The 19,185-nt window shown below is 30.7% G+C and overlaps 10 protein-coding genes across 10 annotated transcripts; 5 read left to right on the top strand and 5 right to left on the bottom strand. All coding sequences in view use genetic code 12, as the record gives it.

The window, feature by feature from the left end:
• Nucleotides 1-110: 110 nt before the first annotated feature.
• Nucleotides 111-841, bottom strand: SAR1 (Arf family GTPase; the record flags this gene model as incomplete). Its single annotated transcript, XM_019475463.1, has 2 exons — nt 111-664; nt 823-841. The coding sequence occupies 2 exons, from the start codon at nt 839-841 to the stop codon at nt 111-113; spliced, it is 573 nt and encodes a 190-aa protein (XP_019331008.1).
• Nucleotides 842-1,796: 955 nt separating this feature from the next.
• CAALFM_C602210WA (uncharacterized protein) lies at nt 1,797-2,159 on the bottom strand (the record flags this gene model as incomplete). Its single annotated transcript, XM_707408.2, has 1 exon — nt 1,797-2,159. The coding sequence occupies one exon, from the start codon at nt 2,157-2,159 to the stop codon at nt 1,797-1,799; it is 363 nt and encodes a 120-aa protein (XP_712501.2).
• Nucleotides 2,160-3,702: 1,543 nt separating this feature from the next.
• On the top strand, nt 3,703-4,104 carry CAALFM_C602200CA (uncharacterized protein; the record flags this gene model as incomplete). The annotated part of the gene is made up of 1 exon (XM_707407.2): nt 3,703-4,104. The coding sequence occupies one exon, from the start codon at nt 3,703-3,705 to the stop codon at nt 4,102-4,104; it is 402 nt and encodes a 133-aa protein (XP_712500.2).
• A 2,702-nt stretch (nt 4,105-6,806) lies between these two features.
• CAALFM_C602190CA (serine/threonine/tyrosine protein kinase) lies at nt 6,807-8,027 on the top strand (the record flags this gene model as incomplete). Its single annotated transcript, XM_707406.2, has 1 exon — nt 6,807-8,027. The coding sequence occupies one exon, from the start codon at nt 6,807-6,809 to the stop codon at nt 8,025-8,027; it is 1,221 nt and encodes a 406-aa protein (XP_712499.1).
• A 614-nt stretch (nt 8,028-8,641) lies between these two features.
• CAALFM_C602180WA (uncharacterized protein) lies at nt 8,642-9,187 on the bottom strand (the record flags this gene model as incomplete). The annotated part of the gene is made up of 1 exon (XM_707405.1): nt 8,642-9,187. One exon carries the CDS (start codon nt 9,185-9,187, stop codon nt 8,642-8,644), a length of 546 nt encoding a protein of 181 aa, XP_712498.1.
• A 702-nt stretch (nt 9,188-9,889) lies between these two features.
• On the top strand, nt 9,890-11,041 carry SWD3 (Swd3p; the record flags this gene model as incomplete). The annotated part of the gene is made up of 1 exon (XM_707404.1): nt 9,890-11,041. One exon carries the CDS (start codon nt 9,890-9,892, stop codon nt 11,039-11,041), a length of 1,152 nt encoding a protein of 383 aa, XP_712497.1.
• Nucleotides 11,042-11,083: 42 nt separating this feature from the next.
• CAALFM_C602160WA (uncharacterized protein) lies at nt 11,084-12,754 on the bottom strand (the record flags this gene model as incomplete). The annotated part of the gene is made up of 1 exon (XM_707403.2): nt 11,084-12,754. The coding sequence occupies one exon, from the start codon at nt 12,752-12,754 to the stop codon at nt 11,084-11,086; it is 1,671 nt and encodes a 556-aa protein (XP_712496.1).
• A 470-nt stretch (nt 12,755-13,224) lies between these two features.
• On the top strand, nt 13,225-14,586 carry CAALFM_C602150CA (uncharacterized protein; the record flags this gene model as incomplete). Its single annotated transcript, XM_707402.2, has 1 exon — nt 13,225-14,586. One exon carries the CDS (start codon nt 13,225-13,227, stop codon nt 14,584-14,586), a length of 1,362 nt encoding a protein of 453 aa, XP_712495.2.
• Nucleotides 14,587-14,712: 126 nt separating this feature from the next.
• On the bottom strand, nt 14,713-17,622 carry CAALFM_C602140WA (uncharacterized protein; the record flags this gene model as incomplete). The annotated part of the gene is made up of 1 exon (XM_707400.2): nt 14,713-17,622. One exon carries the CDS (start codon nt 17,620-17,622, stop codon nt 14,713-14,715), a length of 2,910 nt encoding a protein of 969 aa, XP_712493.2.
• A 368-nt stretch (nt 17,623-17,990) lies between these two features.
• On the top strand, nt 17,991-19,091 carry CTF5 (Ctf5p; the record flags this gene model as incomplete). Its single annotated transcript, XM_705742.2, has 1 exon — nt 17,991-19,091. One exon carries the CDS (start codon nt 17,991-17,993, stop codon nt 19,089-19,091), a length of 1,101 nt encoding a protein of 366 aa, XP_710834.2.
• Between the last annotated feature and the right edge of the window lie 94 nt (nt 19,092-19,185).

Here is a 19,185-nt window from a genome sequence, read left to right as displayed (position 1 = left end):
TATATTATTACTATAATACTATTTCCTTCTTTTTCTGCATTGATCTAAAACCAATCAGAAATGAGAATTGATATAGGAACAAAGAGTAAACCAACCAACTCTTCGTATGATTAAATGTATTGTGATAACCATTTGAAGGCTTCACCATATCCAGATCTCATAACAACGGAAACCATAAACACTTCAATTGGTCTAGTACCTTCAGGCAATTTACCAGTATCTTTACCAGTAGTATTATATAATCCAAGGGCATTTTTCAATTCCATTTCCCCTACTGCAGTAGGAACATCAATCTTATTACCCAAAATAACAAATGGAACTTGACTCAATTCTTCAATTCTAAATAAACTTTCCAATTCAGCTTTGGATTCAGCAAATCTTTCGGTATCAGCAGCATCGACTAAAAAGACAATACCATTGACTTCAGGGAAATAATCTTTCCATAATCTTCTAGCTTGTTGATGTCCACCTAAATCAAAAGTAGTAAATCTAACTGATCCAATGGCCAATTCTTCTGAAGTTGGATGTAATGTTGGTTGTAAAGTGGCCAATCTATCATTCTTTAACATATGTAAAAGAGTAGTTTTACCAGCATTATCTAACCCTAAAAATAATAATTTGGCATGTTTATTCCATAATCCTAATGATGATAATATATCTTGAACTGTAAATAATTAAGTGATAAGGTAAATATTTGGTTAGTATATACAGATCAGTAATTAGATCAAACTTGGTTAATAGAATAAAGTGGTGGTATTATAACCAACCAACCAATCACTCATAAATAAAGTATTGATTCGGTAAAGATAAATCATTACATACACCAGTCAAAAATCCACATGATTGAAATGTTCTTGTATAATCAAATGTTATTATTAATTGTCCACCTTGGGGGGAATATAAGAAACTCTAGAAATGTTCAAATTCTGTTAATCTACAAGTTGTGTATTCTTTTTTTTTGGTTTGTGAAAATCACCAATATCTCAATCTTTCGTTGTTGAAAGTATTTTCTTTGTCTCTTTCTTTGTCTCTCTTGTTTTGTTTTTTCCTTCAAGTTAAGGGTGTACGTGTAAATGTGTCCTTTTTTTTTTTTCTCTCTCTTTCTTTCTGCCTCTGATTCCTATTAACGACAGTATTTGCTGTTCAAAATGAGAAATCTACTTGTAAACGATATAATAATAATAATAACAAGAGTGTAACAACACTTGAGTTACTAGGCTGTCAAATTTTTCCACAAGTTTCACAACATTATATTTATATCATTATTCAATTATTTCTAGACATTTTATATATTTCATGATTAACCTATCACTAAGGAAATAGAAGGTCGTGAATTGTATCCACAACCTGCATATTCTCCACATGAATCTCTAACTACGTACACCAAAAATAATGTGTTAAATGTGTTTGCAACAAATGCTGACAAACAAATTTCTTCACTATATAAACCTCCCTTATTCCCTCCGACTTTCGTTTTTTTTTGCATATTTTTTGTATAACTATTCTTATATTCTTATCTATTCATTCTATTAAAGCTACGTATCAATTTTGTTACTAAGGTAACAAGACACAAACTCAGGTGCTGAAAAGCATTCTGAAAAGGTCATGAATCTATTAGTCAAATTTCAAATCCTGTCGTTGTTTGGTATTCGCTAAGAAATATTAATTATATGTGTGTGTTATGTTTCAAATTGATAGAGTCAAGTGCATTTTCTGTTTTTAATTTTAGTTGTTCAAGAACCGCCGGATCCAAGTCATTTCAGAATTTAGCTTCCTACCTGGTTAAACACTCCGGCTCATATAAAATATTTGTGGCAGTGTGTGAATACATGTGCTCGAACTGAGACGAACACATTATTATATTGCTTTAATTGCCTGTATTTTCCTTGGATGGCATCGATGAAATCACCGACTGTCTGCCCTGGAACTGGCAATATATTAAACAACTCGACCTGTGCATTTGCATTAGCTACTTCCAATTGAGACCCCTTGACAAATGCGATCAAGACGTCAACATAGCTATACTCTCTCCCATTGGCTGGACTTTTCTTAGCGTCCTCCATGTAGCCAATATATCTACCCTGTAAGTATGGTTCCAATATCATCGGGTAGAGATGATATGGAACGAGTGAAAGCTGAATATACGACTGAAATCGCATAAGTTTTTGGATTTTTTCCGGATCCTTTGGGTTGTGGATCACTAGATCCGGTCTGAAGTTTGGTGGCTTTCCAACTGGACCACCTGTGGCATTAATGCCATGCAATTTAACAAAATACCCTTAAGGGTATTGTTTAAGCTACGCCAATAGCTTGTATTTTCGATCATATAAACAAGTAAATAGAAATATAGGAAAATTAGACATATTTATAGCACAATAATAGTATTACCGAGTTTGTTGGCAGATGGGATATTGTGATCCGATTGGGTAAAGCTTCTTGCCACTTGTTTTAACACACTTGGCCAAATGTGGACATTAATTTGGAATTGCTACCATGTGTCGATTACGAAATATAATAATTTTCGACACATTTTTTTGTTTCCTCGGAAGATTCACCTAATGACCTGTTATGCTACAAGTAGAAGCTCTTCTTACTGTAGAAACTTAGCAAGAAAGAGGTAAATTTTTACAATTAATCTGAAATTGTACTGTCAGAGGAATATCAATAGTTTCTATAGTTATTACGAAAACCATTACATTCTGTATGTTTGGTCCAGATAATCACCAACTGGCGCGAGGTTGCAGGATTTATTTTTGTTTGTTCCCTCGGCTAATTTTATGTCCTTGTGGACCAAACCCATCTATACAATTCTCATCGACCAGTTTTCTAAAATGTAACACTAGAAATAGATTCCTTTGGTCAACATAAAATGGAACTCGAATCCTTAATATACAACGTTCCATTTCCTATATAAAAGAGAACTTCTTTTGTAAAAGTAGCATTTTCTCTCTATGAAATGAAATGTGTAGTAGAGAACTCTAATAATAATAAATAATAATAGTGGTGGTGAAAAATTTTAAGAGATGGCGATGACGATGAAGATACCCGAAATAGGAAAGAAGGCAGTACAAAATTTCAGACGAAAGGAGGGAGAAGAGGATAAAGAAGTACAAATACACCGTGTGTGTGAAAGGGAGAGAAAGAGAAAGACAAAATCATAAAATAAATAAATAAACAAACAGATTAGACGGATAATGCCGTGCCCAAAGAAACTATATCCAGTCACCCCTGCTGCTCTACACTATGATATAAATTTAGATTTAGTTATGCAAAAGACGTTAAATACCCATTCATTAATCAATGAAATGAAACGAAATTTAGTTGTTTATTGATTTAGCCCATACCCCCCTTTTTTTCTCTCCTTTACACGAAGTTTTAATAGTGAGTCAATTACGTAATCAGTGGTTCAATCATTATCTAATCATGTGTCTATCTCCCGCCTTGTCTAACTTCTTCTTCTCCTCCTCCACAAAATTAAACCACCTCTTTGTCGAAAGTTTAATTCTTTACTATAAATAAATCGACACTGTAAGTTATTTTTCCTTTTTATTTTCTTTCTTTCTTTCTTTCTTTTCAATTGACATTTATCTTTCAAGTTAGGTTAGTAATAATTACAATATTTAACTAACTTACCAATCCAATCACATAGCATAACTTCTGTCATTTTTCCATATCATTATTCCTTTAAACTGTTAAATAACCATGTCCACTAATTCTTTCCCAATATTGAAAACTCCATCAACTTCAAATGTACCAACTATAACCAGACCACCTTTTCAAACCAATTCCAACCCATTGGCAACAAAATCTCAATCTACTATAACTCAAATCCCATCATCTCAACTTCATTATTCAACCAGAACAAGATCAACTACAATTAATGAAATCAATGAATTGATTAAACAAGATTATAAAGCCAGTCACAATAAATTCAATTGCAATTCTAATGGTGGGAAAATTAAATTATTAGATGATGTTGATTTAGAAAAACAATTGATTGAAACTGCTGGTGGGAAAAATCATGTTTGGACATTTATATTGAAATTGGTCATATTGACTATATTAGTATTAGGATCAGGAATTTTGATATTTTATGCTTTATAAATGGGATAAACTCAGACACATACCCATACACACACACATCATATAAAGATTATTGATATTATTGTTTCGTTTAATTATCTATTGACATACAATTAGAGAATTTAAAGACTAAAATTAGAAATGACATACATTGATCGATTGGTTTTTTTTTGTTTTCACATCAAGAAGGTTGAACATCCTATTGGTATATAATTAGGATTGTTATCACTTCACATATATATATTCTGATCCCGTTTTTTATTTTGGTAGAAACCCATACATGGTGTTAGCACGTGGTTAATAATAAACCACCATTTCGTTATTAAAAGATTTGATATTTTTATTTACATTGCATATTTGTTTTTTTTTGCCCCGTTTTTTTTATAGAGTTAGAGAGATTATTTTTTGTCTTTTTTGTATATTACTGGTAATATATTGATTTTGAAGTATGTTTAAAGTGTAGGATGAAAGACTTAGTGTAATTGGTACCTCAAATGATAAATCAAACGGTGCATTTAATTCTTTCAATTTGAGTTCTAGCAAAAAGTTATTACTTGTACTATTTTTGATAACAATTAGCATGTGGTAAAATATTCCAAAAAAGTACTATACTGGTTGGCTTTATCGTAAGGTACTTTTTGACTTCTTTTAGATTATCAATTAAGTTGTATCTTAGTATAATATAGTGGTGGGGGCTCACAACGCTCACGTTTGAATTTAGGCTGGCATTTTTTTTTTTTGCAACCAGTTTTCTTCACTGTGTCTACAAATTGGTTGTCGGAATACAACAACACAACATACAACTGATAATGTATTGAATAGACTGTTCAAAAGCTTATTAATCTAAATAGAGTGCTTAGCAACCAGCTTCTTTTGGCTGGACTACAAGGGAAAGTGAAGCATAGAAGGGGGATTGAGTGTTTACTCACACACACGTTTATCATGAGAAGCATTTAATCAACAGGATTCGACTTTCAAACCTTCATAATTGAGCATCAACTTTTCTTTGATATGCCTTGGGTATAGGAAAAAAACAGAATTATAACGTTGTCGTTCCCCATTTGGAAAATGCTAACGTGCATATTCGAGATAGGTCTCAGCAGTTAATAAGAGATTTAGTTATTACTGTGATGGTCATTTTTGGAAAACATTCTTCCTTGGAAAACTACAAGGTCGGCTACTAATCAGTTCCTTTAATCAATCAAATATTTTTAAAGATAGTTACTATTGAAGAAAAGGAAGATGTCAAAACAAATGAAACTAGAAGCTAGAAAGTTCTAATTATAGCAGAATATAACTTAAAACAAATATGAGGAGAGTACAATAGGTTTCAATTACAATAGAAGGCAGAAGGGGTAATTATAGTAACAAGAACAAGAAAAAAAAGTAAAAAGTGTGGATTCGACAATCAAACACACATTTTTTTTGTCTTTTATTGAAAATCCCTTAAACAGGTTGACAGCTAAAAAATGTACTCAAAGTTGTATTATAAAGTATGTGAATTTTGGGATAAAAGCTGTAATGGATGTTTCTATTTGGTACTGGTTTAATAAGTAGTATCTGTTCCGCTCCTTATTCTGGTTTAAGGTTTAGTGGTGTGGAGGGCGGCAACAACGGCTTACTAAGATAATACAAAAAAGGGGTGCTAATCCTCGAGTAGATAAAGAAGAAGAATCAAAAAGTAGTAGTTAGTAAAGAATAACTTGAGTCCATAAAATAAAGAGAATGTAACATAATAAGGCTGACAATCAATTATTCCAATTTCAATAATTACGCCAAAAATAAGAAAATGTCTCTCTTTGTCTCCCTTGCTTTTATTCTTTATAATGTCTCTCTCTCTCTCCCACTTCACGTTTAAATTTTCTTTGTGAAACAATTCAAACTGCTCTCTCAATTCTCACATTAAAAAATTGATTGTTGTTATTTTGTTTAGTTGATCAACAAAAATTTATAAACTCAAAAATTCAAATCAACAACAACAACAACTGCAACTGCAACAGCAACAACAACAGCAACAGCTACAACCGTCAGCAACAACTGACCAACAAAAACTTATCAAGAGCAACTGCTATTACATTTATAACCTCAATCACGTCCACACTCACGTTTAACGATACAAACAACAACAATTTTTACACGTTACTTAATTATAACAGATTATAGATAGATAGATACGCACGTTCACCCTGTGATTGTAATAAATCAAACAAGATAAATTTCCCTTTTAATTAAATAAACAATTGCAATTAATTTGATTTGTATTTTCACCAATTGAATTTACAACATATTTCTAATTGATTCAATTGTACATTACTACAGCAATTCTTTGTTAACTTGAAAGAAACCAAAAGTTGATCAATTGCTAGTCCAGTTGTCCCATTGTCGACGATTATTGATTTTTGAATATTCCAATTAATTTGAACTAATATAATTAGTTATAATTGACATTTGATTTGTTTAGTTGGGTATTTATTAAATTAGTCATTTAATTAGAAACAACCAATTATTGACATTAAGTTTGTTTTAACGAGAATCAATCACAGAAAGATATACATAAGTTTGTCAGCTGTGCCATATTTGTTTAAAATAGAATCTTTGGAAAGATATACATTGATTCATTACAACTTATTCAAACCTACAAGAGATACGTATCTATAATTTAGGATAAACTAATTTGGTTTTTTTTTTTTGCCGAGTCCTGTTAATAAACTACTACCCTAGCAATGCCTCAATCATCGTCAACTTTTATAAATGAATATACTTTACCTGATGTGGTGGAAAATTCTTCCTCGCGTGCCAGTAAAATGACAATTAAAGAATACAAGAGAATAGGAGAAGGTGCATTTGGTACTGTTGTTGAAGCTATGTTGAAATATGAAACTAATTCGTCTAAAGGAAATGATGGCACTGGGTCACATTTACTTGGCCATTTCCGTCATCATAGCCATAGCGACAAGGATAATAATAATACAACCAACAACAACAATAATAACAACAAAGATGGTGAATGGTTAGGACCATTTGCTATTAAACGAGTCCCTGCACAAACTGAATATAAATCACGAGAATTGGAAATTTTACGATTTGTCAGCCATCCTAATATTGTCAGTTTACGATTTTTTTTCGATAAGAAAAGTTCTTCTGATAATAAAGTTTATCAAAATTTAGTAATGGAATGTTTACCATCAAATTTACAATCAGAAATCAAATATTATCGTCAATCCAAATACACTATTCCATATCCCCATATGAAAGCTTATACTTTCCAATTGGCTCGAGCCATGCTCTATTTACACGGATATGGAATCAGTCATCGAGATATTAAACCATCAAATATACTTGTTGATCCAAACACGGTGAGATTGAAAATTTGTGATTTTGGATCTGCAAAAAAATTAGAACCAAATCAACCTTCAGTGAGTTATATATGTTCAAGATATTATCGTGCTCCTGAACTAATTGTTGGATGTTCTTTATATACAACCAAAATTGATATATGGGGGTTAGGATGTGTTATTGCGGAAATGTTCTTGGGTAAACCAATTTTCCAAGGTCAATCACCTGAATCTCAATTGAAAGAAATTGCTAAACTTTTAGGTCCGCCACCAAATACTTTTTTCTTCAAAAGTAATCCTCAATATCGTGGTAATATGTATACTACAAGATTATTCAATTGTAGTATAGAAGAAAGATTTAAACAAATTTTCAGTAATTCACCACTGGATGCAATTGATTTATTGATGAAAATATTGGTTTATGATCCTGATGTAAGAGCTAGTCCTAGAAGAGTGTTGATACATCCATTTTTCGATGAATTGAAATCTTCACAATTTAAAGTTTATCCTCGTGGGTCATCTACTCCAATTGAATTGCATTTATTTAATTTTAGTGAATATGAATTGGAATTATTGGGATCTTTGAAAAATGAATTTGTGAAATCATAATTAAAAAAAAAGGTAGTTAGTTTTAAGACCCAAACTACTTGACCTACCTACCTACCACACCTTCCATGACACTAGAAATCAATTCCATCTACCCACCACCCCTCCTTCTTCCTTCAACGATTAGTTAAATTGATACACATATATACCAATATGTGTTAAATATATTTAGAGTTGGATTCTCTTTTTCCTTTTTTGGGAGAATTTACTTTTACAAATATTTGTATCCTTTGTTTTGTTTTAATCGTTTTAATGCTCTGTATGTGTTGCACGGTTTTATGGTATTTTTTGATAAAAACTTCACCAAATCTTTTTGTTTGTCTTTTTATTTAGTATTTGTTTTTTGTTATTGTCTTTTATCTTAATATATATCTGTTTATATATATATATACTTCTTCAAGGGCTATCTATTATTCTACCCTTCTTTTGTTTAATATTACCTAGTACCTATTATTGATATACTTTTAGTATGCACTTATATTTTTTGTTTATTTGTATTTAATATATATATATAGAAAGTTACTTATACTTAAATCTTAACAAGTTTACGTTATCAATATAATTCAAATTATAACTAGAATTCAAAAAAATAAAATCTTTTCTTGCTTTATCTTCATTTATAAAGCTAAACTATAACTATATTCATCTTCAATATTTTGACTCAACCATAAGAAAATACAACTCAACATAACACAACCATTACATACAATATTAGCAACCCCCATACCTAAAGTTGGGAAAGTATAATGATTCATTAAGTATTTCAATATAAAAACCATAAAACTTCCAGCTAATCCACCAGCCAATAAACTAAATCCCATAAATAAAATTATTCTTGCTGCCCAAGCATGTCCACCACCATTACCACCACTTCCTGTAAAATCCAGTTGATTATTGGGATTTATCATTAAATTTGATTTTTCAATAGAATTAACAATTAACATCCCCATTGAAGAAGCTAAAAATGGAATCCAATCAATAAAATTAACATGAACATCACTAGCATTAATCGTTTTCAGATATATTGATGCATCAACTAATGACCAAAATCCTATAGCAAATAATGCTCCTGATAAATATATTCCAAATGATCGTAATTTGGCCGATTTAGGTAATTGAATTGATGCAAATCGAAATAAATTACTTGAATGATTATGATCCATATTTGGGAGACTACTTTTAAAAAAAAAGGTGGTGTTATAATAATAATAATGGTTGAATGATATCAATTGATATTGAAATGTAACAACAAGAGAGGAAAAAATGGGACGAAAACTGTTAAGTTGATTAGATGTATATGATATGTAGCTTTCTATTTATTGATTAAAAAATATGAGATAGATTTCTAATCTTGTGAAGGTTGTTTGTTTCTCTTTGGTGGGTGAAGGACGAGGAGGGCAACTCACATACAGAAACAAAAATTAAGGTCGTGCGAAAATAATCAAATATCAAATTGATTTGGGAAAGAGTTAACTAACCATGTACGATAATCCAATGAAAGTATATATCGCAATTACGTGGATGCATGTTGGTAATTGAATAGATTTATGAGCTTATGGAACTCTTTTAAAGTTTGGTATATTAGCAAATTATCGACAATAATAGTATATTTGAATCATAATGCAATTTCTTCATTATTCTACAATAGCTAATACATGGAAACAATAATAAATCAATTTAAAGTAAGAGTTGTCGGTGATATTTTTATTCTATCATGATTGTTAATATTATCTTATGTTCACGGGGGAGTGTTTTCAATTCAAGATTAAGTAAAGAGCCGTCCCACAAAGGTTATTTATGTGGAAAAAAAAAAAAGTAAACACCATCAAATATAGACAACCAACCAACTTTACTATTCCACTTCAATGGGAATTCCAATATTATCATCAGATATCCAAGAATCTGATTTATACAAAATTCGATATACTATCAATGAACCATCTATAACATTCACTGCCATAAAATTCTCCCCCAATGGACAAAATTTCGCTTGTTCTTCATCAAATGGGAAAATATATATTTATAATACCACCACTGGTAAATTAATCACCACTTTATCAGGTCATACCAAGGGAATATCAGATATTGTATATTCTCCTATAAATTCCAATATTCTTGCATCTTGTTCTGATGATTTAACCATTCGATTATGGAATATTACTCAACAACGATGCATAAAACTATTACGGAAACATACTTATCATATAACAACGTTAAAATTCACTCAAAAAGGTAATATTTTAATTAGTGGATCATCCGATGAAACTATTACTATATGGGATATTACTTCAAATGGTGGGAAGATTTTAACCACTTTAGCGGCTCATAGTGATCCAGTTCTGTCAATTGCATTAACTCCTGATGATTCAATTATTGTCAGTGCTTCATACGATGGATTAATGAGATTATTTGATTTACAAACCAGTCAATGTTTGAAAACTTTAACTAATAGTACGTTTGGTGGTCATGGCACGGCTACAGCTAGTACCAATGATGTAATCAATTTCCCAATTGCTAAAGTTGAATTATCACCTAATGGACAATTTATTTTGAATTCTAGTTTAGATGGGAAAATTCGATTATGGAATTATATGGAAAATAAAGTTTATAAAACTTATCAAGGTATAAATGGTGAGAAAATTTGTGAGAAATTTAATTGTGATATAAAATTTATCACTCGAAATGTTAATAGCAATGCCATTACTATTACTAGTAATAACAATGACGATGAACAGTACAACAACGTGTTAATTGTTTCTGGTAGTGATTCGACGGGGTTATTAATTTGGGATATTCAACTGAAACAAATTGTTTTTCAAGTAGATCCACAAACTTGTGGGAAAGATGCTATTTTAGGAGTTGATACTTACAAGCAAGGAGAAATATTGGGCTGTTGTAGTCGAGATGGAATAATTACAATTTTAGATATGAATAAAAAATATACTGAAAGAAATGATAGTGTTCAACAACAGAAAGAGGTAATTGATACAGAATCACGAGGTGAAACACCTATTTAAGTACGATCTATGTCCGTGTATTTTAATTAATATTGTACTATGCTAGTTATCCTGTTCCATTCTATTAATCCATGACTCTAATAAACTGGATTCTATTTCATCAAACTTTGTCCATGTATGACTAGTTGTCCTGTTATGATTTACTGTTGTCGTTGACGTTGTTGATGATAATATCCCATTGGTGGTAAAATTGGTCATATTTGTCACGTGGTTATTGTTATTGACTAGGGTATTTCCTGAAATGTTAGTGGTAATACCATTGGTACCAGTGTTATGTAGTATACTTGATGGTAATATCAACCGATTGATATGTGAATTTTTCTCTTTCAATAATTCTTTTATTAAGTATTTCAAATATTGAAATAATAATATCTTTCTATTATTATTAGTACCACCATTATCATTTGTAATCAATTGACCCATCAAATTATTCATTTCAACCAATTGATCATATTGTAGTCTTGATAATTGATTTCTATTATCAATTTTATTAAAGATTTTGGTTAAAATATTATTGAAATCATTCTTGAAAAATCCTATTATATCATCATTAGGTTCACTTGAAGGAGAAGATTTCCGTTCTTCATGAGCATCATCTTCAACATCTTCTTCAATATCATCTTCTAAGTCATTATTCAACATTAATGAACTAATATCAAATTTTATGGTATTACCGGTGTGCTGATCTCCACTTTCCTTTGTAAGTTCTGTTTGTTGGTTCTCATTCCCATTCTGGTCATCCATATTCCATTTGAGTTGATTATTATAGATTTCTGTCGGGACATAATAATTTTGAGTTTTAACTATATGGTTTTGTTGATTCCACAATTGCTTTTTGGTAATTAATTTTTTAAGAAGTTTAATTTTATCCTTATCGTGGATATGTTTCGTAATAAATTTATGTTTCAACAATTTACTAGCACTTGCTCTTAATTTAGGATCTTCAATAAAGCATTGATGCAAGAAATCTTTAAATTCCCAAGATATGTCCAATTCATTTAATTCAATTAATTTAATAAAATCTTGATTCTTTTGACATTTAGAAATTAATCGAAGTGCTCTCATTGGAGGATATTTTGATTGTAATGGTGGTTTCCCCGTGAACATTTCATAACAACAACAACCTAATGACCAGATATCAGCTTTATAACTATGTCCACCATTATTATTAACAATTACTTCAGGTGCCATCCAATATGGAGTACCCACAGTAGTATTTCTTTTAGAAAAATTTGAGGACAATTGTGTTGACACACCAAAATCTGTCAATTTAATATCACCAGTTTTAGATATTAAAATATTTTGACTTTTTAAATCACGATGAATTTTTCCTTGATTATGTAAATAATTCAATGCTAATAATATTTCATACAAGATAAAACTAACAATTTTTTCGTCATCTATTGGTCCTGGTTTTAATAGTTCAAATATTGATCCACCATCAATAAATTCCATAATCACCCATAATTTATAATTTTTCACAAATGATCCCATATAACTGGTGATTTGTTGACAATGACATTCTGATATGATTTGGATTTCTTTATTGATTTCTATCAAGTCCGTCAGATCTTTTTCTAAATCAATTTGTTTAATGGCTACCTCTTGATTTGTTGATTTGATTATACCTCGATAAACTACTCCAAATCCACCCCGACCAACTTCTTCATATACTTCTAATTCTTCACTTGAATTGACTCTAGTATAATTCATTAGTATGATGAGGTTAGGTTGAACTATTTCAGTACTACTATAAAACAAGAAAAGTTATGTTTTCCAAATTAGTATTTAATATTTGATATGATTTTAGTTGGGTGTAAATATTTTTGTTGTTTAGTTTTAATTTTGGCGTGTTTAAGAATAATAAGGCGAGAGAATGTTTAATAATAATAAGTATGCCTAATTAGGAAAATTAATAACACCAACGTCCCGCCCCGGCTGCGGTGATCGCCCTTTTCTTTTTCTTTTGTGGTTCCAGTCGGCTGTTTTCTTATTAATGTCGTGTGCCCCGGATGGTGATCTAGGACGTTCAATTGCTTCGTCCCAGATGGGGCGATACTTTTTTTTCCTCCATCCCCACGCATCGCACCAAAAAAGAACAAAAAGAAAAAGACTTCCATACAAACTTCTCTTCCAAGTCATCTTATCCCATACAAACACAACCACATACATCCAACTTATTAATGATACCTATAAGATCTTCAATAACTAGAATACTACCGAACGGTTTTTTATCCAAACCTTTCCTACGTCAGTTGAATAAAAAATCAAAGCCAAATCCACATAAGAATAAAAATTTTGATTCATTCAATGAAGTATTTATTCATAAAACTTTACTATCATCAATTAAACAACATAATGATACTGATTATGTTCGATGTTCAATATTCAATGCCAATGGTGATATGATTCAACATGGTAAAGAAATCTTGAAAAGTCAATTTATAAAACGATATAATTTAACACCAAGAGATTTTAGGAAATTCAATTGGCAAAGATCAGCAACAGGAACAACAACAACTTCTTCTTCATCATCTTCATCAGCGGGACAAACATCATCTGGGACATCCAAATCATCAAGCTCATCTTCACTGTCTTCATCTCCACATTCTACAATATCCGCATTATCTTTAAGTAATTCTTCCCTTGGATCATCAACTAACGTTGATATTGTCCCCAATATTACTATTCGACGTAACAGTATACTAGTACAATTATTAAACATTCGAGCTTTAATTAATCATGATCAACTAATCATTTTCGATAATTCATCAAGTTTCCAAAATTCCCATGTTTCTTCTTATACCCACCTGCAATGTCTTAAAGATTTAAGTCAACGATTAAAATCTACAAATTTGGATGGATTACCATTTGAATTCAAAGCTCTTGAAGGAATATTGATTTACATTGTTTCGAATTTAAATATGGAAATGAAAGTTCATAATACTGTGTTACAAAATATTATTACTGGTTTAGAAGATAGTATTGATCGAAATAAATTACGGTATTTGTTAATTGAACTGAAAAAAATTCATCAATTCCATCGGAAAATTACCTTAATTAAGAATTGTTTAGAAGATTTATTGGAAAATGATGATGAATTAAATGATTTATATATTACTGAAAAATTCAATAGTGAAGGTGATGGACAACCACGACAGGGGACAAATCATGAAGAAATTGAAATGTTATTAGAAAATTATTATCAAACCATTGATGAAATTGTTCAAATTGTGGAAAATTTGAAAAATCAAATTAAAACTACTGAAGATTTAATTAATGTGGTTTTGGATTCTAATAGAAATCAATTAATGCTATTAGGATTGAAATTTTCTACAGGATTGTTATCGATGGGGGTAGCATTATATGTGTCAGCATTATATGGAATGAATTTAGAGAATTTCATAGAAGAAATAGATGGTGGTTTTGAAGTTGTTACAGTGGTTTCTACAATTGCTTTGATTGCATTACTTTTATTCAGTGTCAAACAATTGAAAAAAGTTGAAAAAGTAACCATGACAAGTTTAAATGATCAACGGAAATAAAAAAAAATTTGTACTATTTGCAGTCAAACATTGATATGTATTTGTTAATATAAAAAATGAATGAGTAATGAAATCACTAAATGCAAATATATATATAAAGCACACCCATGTATGTACTATCTCTTACTAGTTTTCAAATTCAATCTCAATTCTAGGGGTAATAAATGAGTTACTCAAACTACGTCCACGATTAGTATGATGTGAAGCAGCTGGCAATAATTGGTTAGTTGTTGTAGGTTGTGATAGTGGTGGAGTTGGCAGTTTAGTTGTTGAAGCTCCAGAGCTCAATGAGCCAGTAAAAGTTGGAAATGCGCCACGCTTAGGTGATGATTGGGGGCTTGGAACCGGTGTTGGTCTTGTCCTAAAAGGTCTCAAAGTGAATTCTGCACTTTCTGGACGTTTTTGCTTGTTTGGTTGAGTTGGTTGTGGATGTACAATCGCTGGCGTACTTCTATCAATGGAATCCACTTTTGCCTGTGGTGGAGTTTGAGGAGATTCTGATTCTGATACTGGTACTGGTACTGGTACTGGTACTGGAATCTTTTTAACTTGTAATTTTTCGGCTTCTTTTTTAGATTTATAATTAATTTCATGTTCAATCAAATGTTTCAATAATTCAGTCCGCACATCAAGTTTCAAAATATCAACCATTATACGTTTATATTTATCCAATGGTGGTTTAAACCCAGTAGAATTTTTTGAAGTTGATGGTCTTAAAATCAAATGCATAATAGGTATAGATCCAATAGTATCCATTGAATTCAATTCATTGGAAACTTGAACAATGCTGGCTTCTTCTATTGACTCCAATAATGATTCTTCTGGTAATTCATCTGAAATTTCATAATTCGGAATACTACCAAGGGCAAATAAATTACCAAAATATTCAATAACATAAATTAATGACGCCAAATTACTTCTAGGAATAGTGGAAAGAAGCTTGATTAAATCGGCCGCTGCAACGTTCTCTTGATTGTATAAATTCATCAAACTATCAAATATAACAAATGGAATGATAGAATCGCTAATTTCAAGTAACCAATTTTTAACAAAAATTATCACGTCATTGGTCTTTTGAGCCTTTAAATGTTTCAACACTTGATTGCAAAATTCTTGCTCAATCAAATATTTATTGGAAATATCGTTTTTCAAATCTGGTGTATAATCAGCAACAAGTTGGATAATGTCTTGCTTTATTCTCCATTGACTTTGATATTCAATTGGTGCCATCCATAATTTTCTAACAACTTCAACATTATCATTGCTTCTCTCTTCAATGATTTTTATTGTTTGGTATAAAATATAGGGAATCGACGCAATACTTAATAACGACTCATTATCTGAATTGAAATTATTTTGTAATTGTAATGGAATATCTTTATATAAATCAAATTGATATTTCAAATTTTGATAATTAGTCCCAATACTGGTCGATCTCACATTGGTGTCGGGTGTAATTACACTTGGGAAATATATTCCAGTGCTAAAATGTTCCATAGTTTTATTAAAATCATGAAGATAATTTTCTGATTTATTAATGTTTCGAATAAAATTGTTTGAAAAAGCTTCTAATTTGGTAGTTTGTTCCTTTTGGAATTTCAATAAAATTTCCAGCAATCTTGATAAACTCTTGTAAATAATTTCTATTTTCATTTTTTCAAATTTTTCTAAATATTGAGATAAATCAAATAATCCATTCTCTAATAAATACTTGAATTCTTGTAAATTCAAGATTTCTTCATTATAACTGTCTTCTATGTCTTCAAGTATTTCCGCATGATTTGTTTTCAATATCGAACTTCTAACATTATTAAACATGGCATTAAATCTGGTGGTGGTCTCAGCCATGTCAGAAATAAACTTAGATCGACCATTTTTTGGTGAAGAAATTGCACTTGATTTATTAGTAGTTGAAGTTGTGTTTGACCCTATACTACTGGTATCTTTTACTGATGATGCTGCCAGTGAAGATTTGAACTGGGCAAAGTATACGGCCAAATCAGACCATTCAAACCACATTCCTTCACTTTTAAATTTTTTGTTGAAAAAATTACTACTCGTCATTAATTTTAAATCAAGTAACCCTTGTCCAAACTTTTCAATGTTCAATCTTGAAGGTTTAAACCCTTTGATTGGTATAGTAAGTAAAACTTTCGATATTGATTCACTATTGAAAATTTCATTCTTATAACCGGGTAAAGGGATCTTTCTCATAGTAATAGGGACTTTGGTTATTAATTGGTTCATAATTAGTTGCAACTCTTCTGCTGAAGATACAACAACCGTGCCTATATGCAATGGGAAGCTCAAATCAAAAGTATTGTCAATTTCCTCATCTTCTAAATCTTCGTCGGCATAAGATTCTTCAAATGAAGATGAATGTTGCAGTTGGTCCTCAACTGTTTCTTCGGGACTACTTTTTGTTTGTTCAACTTGAGATTGAGAAAACTCCTTCAACCTCAATTGTTCAATGTGCCTTGATTTCAATCTTTCAATGTTCTTGTAACTCTTCAAATAATTATTATAAACCTCATCTAATCGGGTAAACTGTTGATGGATCTTGGGTTCGTGGTATTTCAAATACATAGTGATATCTTGAAGCACGTCACGATCAATAATTGAAGTTAAATTCAATAAGATTGTTGATTCTTGTGACATGTAATCGATATATTCACTATAAGCAGTAGTCATGGTGGTTTCATGTTTAGGTGTAATTGTTTCTTGTTTAGACACGGTTGTTTCATTGGATACTATTCTTTTCCGATAGGGTGATGTGGTAGGAGTGTTTGAAACGGATCTAGGATTGTACTCAAATGGTAAAAAAGTACTTTCCACTGGAAATAGATCAATGCTTGATTTATTCAAAAATTCACTATTGGCATGATAATAAGTCATATAATTAAATACTAATTTTCTCAATTCATGCAATTGTTTAAGTGATTTGAATGATTGAGATTTAAGATTATTTAACCCTGTAACATAATCTATTGACCAATACAGATTTGGAAATCTGTCAGAGGTAGAGTTAGTTGACATTGAAGAAATGTTGGTATAAATTGATTGTGTGTATGTGTAGGAAGTGTAGTTAGTTTGTTAGTGGCTGATCTGATTTTTAGTAGATAATTCAGTGTGTGAGTGTTGAATGGCTGTGGTAGTTGGTTGTCTGGTCTTGAGACACGAAACAAAGAACAAGGAGAAAAATTTGAGTAAATTTGGAATTGACAACAATAGACGACATATCTTTTATTTTGGGAAATGATTCGCGACTTTTCACGCTGTTGTAGCCACACTTGCACTACCTTCAAATTGACTGAAATATTCAGGTCGCGTTGTTTTGGTTTTCTTCACTCAATATCAATTGATCATAATCCAATCAAGATCATCAACCAAACAACTATACAACTATGGACTCTGTTGAAATTGATCAAATTAATAATATTGAAAAGGAGATAGATGAAATCAAAGCTGATATAGCATTAATAGAAAAAGATCTAACATCAAATCAATTGCAAAAACAACAGTTACAAGAAGAGATTGAAGCTTTGGTATTAGAGCAACAAAAACAGGCTCAAGACAAAACAAAGGAATCGCCTGTCCCCAGTGGTCCTGATGATATGGATATTGAAATACCTGAAATTATAAAACATAATTATTTTGATCCTAGTATCCAAAAATATTTCCAACAATCAACTTCTCCATCAAACCAACTGTCTCTTCCTGAAAATGCCACAACTAAAATTGCATCATCTCAATTAAAGCCTATCAATGACTTGGAATTGAAAGAAAATGTGCTATATGAAAATATTTTCCGAATGTTTGGTATAACTGCATTCCCGATAAATCAATACTTGTTCAAAAATAATGATGACCCCAATGAACAGATTCTAGGGTTACGATTTGATCTTTATTCAAATTTTACTAAACGTTTCCAGCAACCTCATTATTGTATACTTCGGAAATTACCATTTGAAAAAAACGACAGCATACTTTATAATTGGATAGTTTATAAACATACATTACCGTCATATATCCCAATTGATGAATATTCCAAAATCTTGAATGAAAACGATAATGAAAACGATAATGGTAACCAAAATAATAGCTTGTTTAAATTTGCTGAATCCATTCAATTAACATTAACCAAGACCCAGTATAAATTAGACAAATTCAATCAACTTTTGCGATTTAACAAAAATCAATTTGGTTTGGATAAAGATGAAGCGATTTTCATAAATTTAGATTGTGATTTGCTAGGTCAACGAATATTGTTGAATTTAAGTCATAACTCTAAAACCCAAATAAAGAAAACTCAAATGATGGGGGTTGAATTGATTTGTTCTAATGATTTAATTGAAGTTATACATTTCAATAATTTCCCAGATATCATCCACTCTAATCAATTATTGATTTGTCAGACTATATTACAAAACTCCAAAATTAATGATTTGATTAAAAACTTTAGAAAAGTTATTCAGATTTTAGTTAAATACAAAGTAATAGAATAAACAAATAATATATATATTGAAAAACAACCTAATAATAAAAACAAAAAAATTTAGATATATAAAAAAAAACAAAAATAATCAATTACACAACAAT

The sequence above is a fragment of the Candida albicans genome, chromosome 6, assembly GCF_000182965.3.
Source record: "Candida albicans SC5314 chromosome 6, complete sequence".
Lineage (NCBI taxonomy): Eukaryota > Fungi > Ascomycota > Pichiomycetes > Serinales > Debaryomycetaceae > Candida > Candida albicans.
This window is presented reverse-complemented; position numbering and strand designations above follow the sequence as displayed.